Source organism: Podarcis vaucheri (assembly GCF_965113315.1).
Source record: "Podarcis vaucheri genome assembly, chromosome: 7".
NCBI lineage: Eukaryota > Metazoa > Chordata > Lepidosauria > Squamata > Lacertidae > Podarcis > Podarcis vaucheri.
Window position 1 is genome coordinate 84,204,549 of NC_138765.1, and position 12,454 is coordinate 84,217,002.

At 41.9% G+C, this 12,454-nt stretch overlaps 1 protein-coding gene across 4 annotated transcripts in view; it reads left to right on the top strand.

Annotated features, from left to right (window-relative positions):
- SPEN (spen family transcriptional repressor) overlaps positions 1-12,454 on the top strand; it is a 66,883-nt gene that overhangs the window by 12,914 nt on the left and 41,515 nt on the right. For all 4 annotated transcript variants that reach the window (XM_082230845.1, XM_082230846.1, XM_082230848.1 and 1 more), the window contains exons 2-3: positions 4,037-4,357; positions 7,502-7,978. In XM_082230845.1, the coding sequence (XP_082086971.1) occupies positions 4,037-4,357; positions 7,502-7,978 (798 nt within the window). The remainder of the gene's footprint in view (positions 1-4,036; positions 4,358-7,501; positions 7,979-12,454) is intronic.

Below are 12,454 nucleotides of genomic sequence, written 5' to 3' on the forward strand. Positions count from 1 at the left end.
CCTAGTTTTGCAAACCACACGCTCTCTTTCACAGCTATGCTTTAAAAAGGACTAAATTGACCAATAATGACTGTATAAAATGCATGTGTGAAATCTAGATATTGTGTTAGTCTTTGGAATGAGTACTAACTAAGTCAGATTCAGTGATGGAATATTGACTTTTAAACTTCCGGTCACCATATCCCTGTTACCATGAAATTCCTATTTTTGGAAAACAGCCCCATATTGGCTCTTGCTCTTTCCGTTTATATTTTGTTAAGCTGTCCTATTTTTTTCTGGTGGCCTTTGCAGACTTCTGCCTCCCCAGATTTAATGTCCTCAGTGTCGTAATCTTTTGTAATCAGTTTTACTAATTATAGTTAACAAACAAAAATGCTAACATGCACATCATTAACTTAGGTTGCTATGGAGTGTGATGATGGATTATTGCAGACAGTTTCCTCAGGTCTCCCCATTTCCCCAGTTCAGCTGAGGCTTGTCTCATGGTGACACGTAGCCTAAGGATGACAATGAAGAAATCTACTTAATTAAGCCTGGAAAAATACCACCTGCCCCAGGATCCATTGTGGAGGAAGAAAGAGGAGAGGGGGCAGCTGTGCTGCCCTGTTGGCTTCTTTGTGGTAGCCTGGTCTAAGGTGAATGTGCTGATCATGTTTAAGTCCAGAAAAACTGGCTTAGTGTGGCCTTGTGGTTGAGTAATTGACAAGGGGCCCTGAGTCCCAGTTTTGCTGTTCTGTCTTCTGGAGCCTTCAGGTGCCTTAAAGGAACAGATCAACTGAAAGGTCTTACACTTGTTCCAGAGAACTAAGAAAAGGGCTTTATGCCCCCCAGAGGATTCTACTTGCAGAAAGAGCTTCATAGAAGCCACTGAAAAGCAAACCATACAATGAGACCAGCTTGTCTGACATGCTGCGAGTTACTTACTGATTAACATGAATTATGCAAGGTGGGGAAGGTTGCTAAAAAAGAGCAACAAGAGGAGCTTTGTTTTCATGGGGATCTTTAGAGCCAGCATGCAGCAAATCCCCCCTCTCCCCCCTTGCTCTGTTTTTTATCTGTTTGCTTCTTGGAAAGGCTGAAGTAAGTAAAGAGAGCTGGAGGAAGCGTTTTCACAAGGGCTCTTTTCAGCATGGTGAAGGTCATGATGGCTCCTGTCCTCTTTGTGTCTCTTTCCCAACGAAGGTTACCCTCACAAAAGCTTTTCTCTGCTGTTTCTCCTTCCTTGTTGTGGCTCTTGCAAATGCCACCGTGAAAAATGCTCTCCCTTTCCTCCATTGCCTGTCCTCCGGCAGCCCTTCAGAAAGCCTCTCTTCTCCTTGCCGTGCATTGTTCTGCTGCAGTAAATGATCCCGTGATGCAACATTGCAGATCTTTTCCCTCCCCTCCCTTCGGGATCAGATAGCATGAAGCAATGCAGCTCCCCTCCCCACGGGAACTGCCACCACAGGAGCAGTTTGGAGAGTAGCCAATGGGTGGGGCTGGGCTGGATCACTAGGCAGATTAATCTTCACGGTGGGTGACTAAAAGGTATGTGCAATTAAAAAGGCGCAGGCGATGCTAGGGCACAGAGCGTTGAAAGCCTTCCTGCTCACACAGCTGCTTTGTCTTGAGGGTTGTTGTGTATGTTGCTGAGGATGTGTAACTTTTACTCTCTCCTCCTCGAAAAGCAGCTGCCACACGCATCCCAGTGGCTTGTTGCATGAGAAGACATGCTGTGCCAAATAGTTACACAGCCCTGAGATTTAGGTGTGGGCGAACAAGTATTGTGCAATCTGTGTTAGGGCTGAAAAAAATAGGGCAATCTCTGTGGTAGTAATCTGGCAATAGTGTCTCCAGCTGTGCCTGGTTTTTAAAACTGTAGATGGAGAAATTGGACTGCATAGGTTTCCTTCCTCCCACAGATATTGTAAATTTGGCCTTTGCCTCTGATTATAGGAAAGTTCCTTAAACCAGCACAGACCATTTATCCATCTAGCCTAGTATTAGGCTCTCTGACTGGCTGTGGCCCTTTGGGCTCTTGGATTCGGAGGCCTTTCCCGTCACCTGCTTCTGAAATCTCCAGGCATTGAGCCTGGGACTTGCTACATGCAAAGTATGTGTTCTGCTACGGAGCTGTGGTCCCCCCCCCCCCTCCTTTGATTGGCTGTGCTGATTTCTCCAATGCAGCCAGTGAGCTTTGTGTAGCTAGCAGAGATTTCAAGGCTGGGAGTCCTACATCGCCCCATCAGTTGTTTTTGAAAACACTTAAGAGTCATCTGAACAGAACGTGCTCTACTACCCCTTGCACTGTACGAGGTTTCTGCACCCCATGAGTCTTAGACCAGCTAGCATTGGAGAACTTGAAGCAAGTAATAACCCTCAAATTCTGTGGCGGGATTTCTGCTTCTACTGAAGAGCATTAGTGGCCCCCTTGTTCCCTGTGGCAGAGATGTAGGGCCTTTCCTGGCAATACTCAGCAGGTTTCCCTTCCTGTGGAACTTCTTTGGTGGTGCCAGTTCTCACACATGGATGAGTCTGTGGATTTCGCTAGTGTCTATGAGCCTGGAGAGAGAATGACGCTGAGGGAATTGTGCTGCTGACACATTGTTTTTGCCATGTGGCTAGTCCATGTAACTGTGTTTCTGGGTTTTTGACTCTTGTTCTTTCACTGCTTGGGCCCAAAACGTCTAATTCAGACTCTTGAAAATGGAGTCAGGTGTGTCAAAATTGGAAGCTGGATGGTTCTTTTTCTCAGCTATAATTAAAGGGTAATTAAAGATACATGAAGGTTGTCTGACAACCTTGGTTGTTCTTGCACTTTCTCTAGTGAGATAGCACTGTTTTGTCATCTTTCTCCAGGTTAGTTTATTTTCTGTTTTGAAAAGGAACATTTATAGAACATCTGTGGAACTGTAATACTTACAGAATAACTTATTTTGTTCAAAGGAGCTGGGAGTTCAGTTAAAGGGTCTTTACAGGTGGATTTATTAAAACTGGATTATTTCAGAACTTCCATCTTGTCTATCCCGTTTGGGAACATTAAAAATCTTTCCAGGGGCTGTGTCAAATTAGTCATACTCAAAGCAGACATGTCTGTTGATTTCAATAGGACTATCTTGTGTATTGGCTTCAAACCCACATTTGTAAATTAGTGGTCAAACAGATCCCCTGCTCGCTGGGGTTGCAAAAAACACAGAAACTTCCTTGGTTGACTGGTGTGTGCAAACTGTGGTGCTGATATCCAGGGATATGAAATGTTTTATCTGGTTTTTCCTAGGAATTCCCAACTATTCTTCCAAACCTGGCTGAAGCTGCGATTTACAGCATTGTCTAGATAGTAAGCCCATGGGCAGGACTTGGTTATTAGTTCTATTTTTTAAAACTGTATAGCAGTGCCTTGCAAATAATAAATATTATTACTAAACTGTGAGCAAGTTGGAAAATACACACATTCAATAAATCCTTTGATCTGGTTACTTTTAAGGCTGATTGAACTGAAGCATATTGGAGCTGTGGCATACCTTTATGTAAAAGACTTTTTCTTTCAGTATAAAGCATAATTTAAAAAAAATATATATTTAGGGGTATTCAAAACTGAATATTGTATCACAGCTTTGTTTGTTTGTTTACTTACTTACTTATAAAGTGTGAGGGGAAGGATAGGAGCAGCTGAGTAAAAAAGCAGTTTGTTTGAAACTTTGTTTCTAACAGACTAAAGCCATGATGTGAAGCACAGTTACTGCATTGAAAGTTTAACAGGAATAAATTCAAAATAAATATGCAAGTCAAACTTTTATTGTGTGCGCCAATGGTTGCGACATCATCCCTAACATCGACAGACACTAAATACACAATAAAATCATAAGCAAATCTAACAGAAACCTTTGTTTACAAGGACAGATAAAACAGAGGGGAGTCACATATGGATTGCAGAATAAATATGCTTAGCATCACAGCCTCAGTGCTGGAAATTTCAGCCAACTAAAATGTGGTTTGACAACATGTTCTGTCTGTGTGAGCCTTTAATACATATTCTTTTTCTTTCTTTCTCCCCTAGATATGGACGTGTTGAAAGTGTCAAAATTCTCCCCAAAAGGGGGTCAGAAGGTGGCGTGGCAGCCTTTGTGGATTTTGTGGACATCAAGAGTGCCCAGAAGGCACACAACTCTGTCAACAAAATGGGAGATAGAGACCTTCGGACGGATTATAATGAACCGGGAACCATTCCTAGCGCTGCTCGGGGATTGGATGATACAGTTTCCATAGCATCTCGTAGTAGAGAGGTTTCTGGGTTCAGAGGAGGTGGTGGTGGGCCCACGTATGGCCCACCACCATCGCTTCATGCACGGGAAGGACGCTATGAGCGGAGACTTGATGGGTAAGTTCCAAGGTTTCACTAGGCAGGTATTTTGTATTTGATGTGGTGAGAAACACAAACTCCTGTATAGGGCCCCCAGATGGATTTAAAATTTGGGGATTTATCTGCGTTTCCTATTTTGGGTTTGGAAACGGAAGTGATTCCCGCCCCAGTGGCTGGTATCTTGTGGATCTGTAGAGGATATTTCCTGCAGCTGGTTGGATACTTGGTCCTAAGACGGAAGACTTCCGATGGTCATCCTCGATTATGGAGCTATTCTTCTAGAACTTCTAGAACAATCTCATTCTTGGATAACGTTAAGGCTTTACTCGGATGTATCCTTATTATCAAATGGAGCTATTTCGTTACTGCAAGCCTCAAAACCCAGTATGGAGTATCTTCAGAATGTAGAACCTACAAAGTCTTGGAGAAGCTTCATGGCTAGTTTTTTCAGGGTTTTTCTGGTGTGCATAGTTTATGTATAGAATTGGATTGATTCCAAAAATTTCTAGTAGGCTTTTTAAAAGTTATGCATTCATCGTCTTGGATTCTACAAACAACCTCTAGCCATGGGAATACATTGTGGTATGGTGAAGACAGCAGAAGGCAGCTTTTGATGTTTCCACTTTTGGATCTACACCACTTCCGTATATCTTGGGATTACTGTTCCTCATGGTATTGGCAAAAGTGAAGGAGATGGACACTGCTAAATCTTGGAAATTACAGGCCGTCTGTTAAGGTGCTGGAATAATGGCTACTACCTCGAATTTGTGGGATGGTACACAGCCAAGATCCCAGTGGCCCAGGGGAGTGGATTACTATCTAGACTTGTTAAGAGCGCACTTGTCACTGTACAGTTAAAAGGCACTTTAGCTTTAAAGACTGTTTATAATCAGCTTGTGGATACATAAAGAGAAAATTGACTTTGTTGGATGGTTACAAAGATGGACAGAGGATGTCTGCTAGCCAGCAGTGAGACATTCATCTATTCATATATTGGTGTATTTTCTACCAACTGTTTGATTCAGACTTAGAGCTGGAGTCACTCTCTTTTGTTGGATATACCTAGACGTGATTTGCTGCCTGAAGAATGAAGTCTGGGGGTTACAGAATCCTCATGTCAATCTGGGACAACTGGCTTCCAGTGGATTTTTTCCCCTGTTTGTCACTAAGATTTTTTTTCTTGCTCGCTCATCTAAAATATCATTTTGACACCCTTGCCCATTAAGAAGGTGGATTACCCCTATAAGAGGGGCCAAAATTGGGGAAGTTATGTTCACAATTCTCTCCCTAGATTTAATTGGGAATATAGGTCGTGTTTCCACACTTGGAAAAGGTTGGTATGTCCTGCCCTGTGTATATTAGCTCCTCTCCTAACCCAAGTCAATCCCTCTTTCCACTAACTCCAGTAGTAATTAGTACTAATAGATAATCAGCTGCTGTAGTCATTAGATTTTCAGCTCTGCTAGTTCTTTTGTCTGTCTTCTGTGTCCTTCTAATGGATAAGGAGCTCTTTTACTATACCAGTAACCCTCTAGGAGTATTGCTTCTGTTCCTTTATTACACCAGCTCTCACTGGCATAATGTTCCATAGGGTGCAAAGTGCTGCTTGTTTTTCTTCTTTTAAGGAAGAAGACACACATGCACACACACGTGCACACATTTGGAAACAGTTTGCTGCCTTATTTGCATGTAGCTGCAAATAATTGGAAATGTATATTGTGCATTTTGGAATTTTGCTTTGCATTTCTGTTAAGACAACTCTGAATTGCTCAAGAGGCAGGAATTCAGAGAAAAGAAAGCCTTTAAGATTCATCAAGCACCTTCATCTCAGGGATTACTAGCCCTGTGCTTGACATGCATGTGTAGGAAGAGAGAGAAATTTATAATCAAGGAAGATTCTAATCCACTTTTAAGACTAAACAAAAGAAAAATACAAGAGAGTTCAAGCTTTTGAGAAGATCTGTCCTGGGACCCAGCAGAAGAGGAGGAACTGTGGGGGTGGAGGTGGGAGAGGATTGAGTGCCTAGAACTGAAGTAGCTGTGAATTGGTTTTCAAAGAAGACTGTTGAAACAAAGGGAGATGGCTTAAAACCCTTCTTCCTAAAATGGGGCTTTAAATTTTGCAACTAACTCAGGCTCTGGCTTATTACTAAATCCACAAACATTTCCTGTTGAATTACTATTTTTCTTGATTAGCCATGCCGCTAAAGATTGGCCATCATTTTACTTTTAATAAATTAGAGTACTAAACTATTGGAAGCCTTCTGGGTCATTCTGCTTTCTGTTTTGAAATACTATCCTATGAAAATACTCATCAGTGTTCTGGGCCATAGAACTGAGTCACAGGCACAGTGTTCTCATTAACTCTGAAGTACATAGTAGAGCAAACTGCTGATTATTTATGTGGAGTATAGAAACTGTGGCAATTAGCTTTATTCTTTAAATATTAATACCCCACTTTTCTTTGATTCAAAGCTGCTTACAAAAATGCCCACAGCTTACCAGTAAATCTTGCTTTGGGGACTTAACGCCTTTTGTGGGCATGGCTTTGTCTCCACATTGTCTGTGGCACTTAAAAGTACCTACCTCTTGGATAATTAATAGGATCAATGTATTGAGCATTCGCTGTTCTGACATTATATCCAAGGAATCTTAGCAACTAACTTGCCTTTTCTGGACTCATGCTTTTCTCAGGGGCTTTCATGGCCAGCCAAACATTTAGCAAAAGATCTTCAGCATACCCATGCAATGAAAAATATGAATAGTTGTAATTATTTAGAATCCTAGAGCATTGTGCTCCTAGAATAATTATATTTTAAATTGGTGGTTTTTCAAAAAAAAAAAACAAAACTATATGAAAATCATTCAGGGCCCAGAAGATCATTAGTTTGTTCTGTGATGCAGAACTCTGGTCATGAAAGCCCAGTTTATTCAGTGAAGCAGAATCAGTGCCAAGCTGTGCTGTACCTAGATGTAACTGAGGAGTTGTGTGGAAGAACCAAGCTCATTGGTTTTGCTTTATAGTCATTATAGTCATTTAGAGTCATTTATTATTAATATTACTTGTGAAGATCGCCAATGCCACACTAAATGTTTGCATGATGTTGGGACCTTCTCCTCCATCTCTGATTGACATAAATATTTTCCCCCTCCTAAATGCAGGGCTTCAGATAACAGGGAGCGTGCTTATGAACATAGTGCCTATGGACACCATGAACGGGGGACAGGAGGATTTGATCGGACAAGACATTATGATCAGGATTACTATAGAGATCCTCGAGAGCGGACTTTACAACATGGACTCTATTACAGTTCTCGGAGTCGCAGCCCGAGCCGTTTTGATGCTCATGACCCCCGTTACGAGCCTCGGGCCCGGGAGCAGTTTACTTTGCCCAGCGTGGTACACAGGGATATCTACAGGGATGATCTCACACGGGAGGTACGAGGCCGGAGGCCAGAACGGAATTACCAGCACAGCAGGAGCCGGTCACCACATTCATCCCAGTCTAGGACCCAGTCTCCTCAGAGGTTGGCGAGCCAAGCGTCAAGACCTACTAGGTCCCCTAGTGGCAGCGGCTCTAGGAGCAGATCATCAAGCAGTGATTCAATCAGCAGCAGTAGCAGTACCAGCAGTGACAGGTATGTAAACGCCCCTGTCATATTTTCATCCTGGAATATGAATTCCCAAGGATTACCTATGGGATATTGCAGTGTCCTTTTCTTATTGCTCTATTCCCCTGTGCCCCCTGAAGACCTGTACCTTCAGCATTTGAGCCCCTGCTTAAGAATGAAGTTGTTGACATTTATATGTACTACATTTCAAAATGTGTCAACTTAAATGGTGCCTCATGGAACAAAGTTAATATGATTGGTTTCATACGGCTTTCCCACTTCTATTTAAAATCCAGTGCCAATTATCAGTCATTGTCTGCCTTGCTTTCTCTTCTCCCACCCCCTGCCTGCATGTGTTTTTTCCAGCAAATTTTGTTAGTTTAAAGGAGTAACCTTCTCTTAGTAATGACGCCTGAGAGATGAATGGAGTGTTGGTTTTAAACTGTGGCTGTAGCTGAATGGATTACTGTGGCAAAATAATGTTGTTCAAGCTTAGCAAGGACTTGATAGAAGGATTTTTTTGTTTTGTTTTTATTTTTCAATGAAGAGCTGTGGGAGAATGAGAGAATTTTTGGAATAGAATGTGTATCATATGAAACTGGTTTTAAAGGACTGTATCTTCCTTCCCAGTCAAATTGCATGTGTGTACAGGCGACAGCCATTTTAGGCATGTCCAATTGATGAACGGGGGTGGAACGGGACAGGGTGAGGCACACTTGTATGTACTGGCACACTTGCTTGTCCTCGCAAAGCCATAATTTGCCTATGTGTTTTATGTGAACCATGTCCTAATGTTCATTACAGGTACTTGGGAAAAGTGCTATAGATGCTTGTAAATAATTGGTAGCTCTGAAAATTAATTTTCTCCAATCAGCAAAGGACTTTGCAAAAGAAGGGCCCAACATTGCAATGTTATCCTCTATTGGTGTCTATAAAAATCTCACCAACTGAAATGTGTTTTCAGTGTTTCATCAAACTAATTTTTGTCTTCCTTATTCTAGTTAGTGCTTGACCACAAGTACAAGGTTTTTGCAGACTTGACTCTGGCATACTTGCCTGAAATACTGATTTGTGTTGCTGAATGTATTATTTCCAGCATTAGATATATAAGCTATTTGCCAAATGGCACCTTAAATCTAGGTTACAATCCCCATTTTTTTGCAATGAAATTATTATTATTATTAATTTCATTTGTATACTGCTTTATATTTCAAAGAGGAAAAAAAATCTCAAAGCATTTTACAATACATTAAAACAGAAAATTAAACAACCCAGAATAAAACAAATGCAAGTTTCAAGGGAAATATTCCCTATATTTATTTACCTGCTTAATTTATATAGCTGCCCCATATCAGAAGTACTCTAGGAAGCCAGTGTGGTGTACTGGTTAGAGTGTCTGATTGGGACCTGGGAGGTCAGGGTTCAAATCCCCATTCAGTCATGAAGCTCACTGGGTGATCTTGGGCCACTCACAGCCTCCTAACCCCTACAGTGACCCTGTGAGGTAGATTAACTGAGGAGCAGGATGAACCATGTATTCAAAGGTGGGATATAAATGCAATAAAGACTGTAAGTTCTTCTGCTCACCTTCTTAAGAAAGCTGGAGGGGCCAGTCAGATGGAGATGTCAGAGGTCAACCTCTGCAGTTGGACCCGTAGCAGTTGCAGAACGTGCCTAGTGCCTGGGGAATTTCAAACAGTGATTATTTCACATTGGGCTTGTGATACTCACATACTTGTGGTGAAGCCCAGCTTTCAAGTAATGTTACTGTAGAGACCACAGAGCTTCTTTTTATCTAGAATGTGTTTCGAGAATTCCACTTGAATTATTTCTTGTGTTTTCTAATGTAGTTGCTGTGATTAATGGACTATGACTCTTTGGTTAAACCAGATGAACTTTAGAAAGAATTTGTCTTCTTTGTTGAAACTTGCCCTTGTCATGGATTTTTAAAAAATTGATTACTTGCATGTATCCTGAAACATGAAGATGAAAATTACTGTAGTGAAAGGTGCTAGAAAAACCACCATGACTTAACATTCGGGCTTCCTGAGACTTGGCTGAAGAGATTGGTTGCTGTCTCTTGCTTACCAGCCTCCTCTCCTGGAGTGAAAGTAGACTTTGGCAAACTTTATTGCATTACATAATACTGGCCATTCCCTCCTGTGGCACCCCCTCCTTTCTTTCCTGCTCTGGAATTTGCCAACTAAGGATGAATCACTTGCTTAAAATGGTATTTAGTGGAGTGTGGGTGGGTTAGGTGCTTCCTGTTCATGGGGACAATTGGGGAAAACTGCTTCAGAACTTAGGCTCAACAAAGGCCATTTTCCATGTGCTTTTGCTCCTGGAGAAGCAATTTGAGTGGAGAACTTCAGCAGGAACGGTATGGTCTGGCGTGTGTGTGTGTGTGTGTGTGTGTGTGTGTGAGAGAGAGAGAGAGAGAGAGAGAGAGAGAGAGAGAGAGAGAAAGAGAGAGAGAGATTAGCCTTGTATAAAAGATCTGAATTGTTTCTGTTGCCTGTCATCCCCATGCTAATGGTGCAAACATTCAGGAACATAACTAGTTTCTTCCTTCCTTTCTTAATTTAATATTGGATGTCCCTGCCCCCACCCCTCCATGCATACACACAGTTCTTCAAGAGAAAGAGCCCTGTTCATTTTTACATATTACGTTGTTATGATATTTTTATGTATTTCTTTTAGGACAAAGAGAACTTTCTTAAGCCAGAAGCTGAATGACTAAAACGCCTGTTGGCTAGCTTCGGTTGCAGGGTTGTAAACTGCGGATTGTGTTAGCTTCTCTCTAGAAAAGTAATTTCAAAAGCTGCCCTGTCAGATATGCCTTTCTCTTGCTCTTTAAGGCTCTCCTTAGCTGCTCAGTCTCTTCCAGAGGTGTTAACATTCCTTGCCTTAAGCTGTCCCCTACTGTTCAGCAGTGTGGAGTGTAGCTATCAGGCATGTTGATTTGTGTGTCTGTGTTTAGCCTTTCTTTTCAAGGCTGCTTGCTAGGATGTTCTGTTCCTGTTCATTCAGATGCTTTGCATTCAAAAGCATTTCTTGAATAATTCCGTCTTGAGGCTTTGTTTTCATTTGTACAGGTCTAAGTCAAGGTGCATTTGCATATCAGCCATGTTTGCAGGGAGTTTATTTGATTTCTGTCTCACCCTTTAGCAAGTTCCCAGTGTGGCGTAGCAAAAATTATAATTACAGTGAAACGAATTAAAAGAAAAACACTGGTATTCCACCTTCCCCCACTCAGATAAGGTGGCCAGAAAAATGTGGGCAAACCAGGCCTCAGGTCTCCACAGCTGATAAGGGAGGAGTAGCCTTGTATGCTGTGGGAGCTGCTGTGTCCAAATAGTGTCGACTGTGCAAGGACCTCCTTGTTTGTGTTCCCAGAACCAGTCTGAACTGGAATCATCCAGTCGGATTTGGCCGTGTGCCACCTCCCAAGAGGCTGTGTTAGATGTAGGTCCTGCCGGCCTGGTGTTTTGTTTGTACAAAGCAGAAAGTTGTGGGAGAGAGCTGAGAGCAACAAGCAACTCCTCAGCCGCTGTGACAGACAGGGACCTCTGGCCATCCCTAGAAGGGAAGGGCTGATCCCTGGATTTGAAGGGGTGGCTGCTTTAACCTGGGATGCGTACTCTCCGAGGCACACAGCAGTGCAGAAAACCTTTAATTAGGCACACGCTAAAGAGCCAGCATCTTTTGAAGTGCTGACTGTTGCACCTTCTATGCTTTATTCATCTTTTGTGTTCAGTCATTATGAACGCTCTCTCTTTATTAGCCCCTGCTGCCTTCTCTGCAGCAAAGGACTGAAGATTTATTTCCTTTTTTTCTTCCAGTTTTGAATTTTGCTGTTGAAAGTAGTGAGCTTGGGCAAAACAACCCCCAACCAGAGCTAGGAGGCCTAACTTTAGAACTTGTTTATGTGACCCCCCACTCCAAATATTATTTGATGTGGAGAGTTAGAATTTTTGCCTGATTGACCTGTTTATATTGTCAGGTCTTCACCCCTCACCCACTGTTGTCATCTTCTACTTTCTCTTTTTCAGGTTTGGCTGAGCACATTTATTTATTTGTTTTATTTATCCTATTTTTGCCCCCCCCCCTTCCTCCATGAAGCTCAAGTTTGCACACATAATTCTCCCCATTTTATTTGTGAAGGGGGAGTGACTGGCCCAAGGTTGCCCAGTGAACTTCATGGCTGATGGGGGAATAGTATGACACTCAACTCCTGATACTTTTGAGTTAATTAATGCAAGAAAACTGATTAATTTGATCATTGTGTAGTTTGTGTGTTGTGTACCTCAGATAGAATTGCTATAAAATTGTTATTGTTTTTGTTCTTGGCAGAAAGAGTTGCAAAGTGGTAGTGATGGTATTGGTAGCATTGAATTAGAAAAGGGACATACAATTCTTGTTTTCCAGTATCTCTTCTGTTCTGTGATGGTAGAGTTTCTACTTAGGAAGTTAGATACATTACAAGAATTCTTGTAATGTATC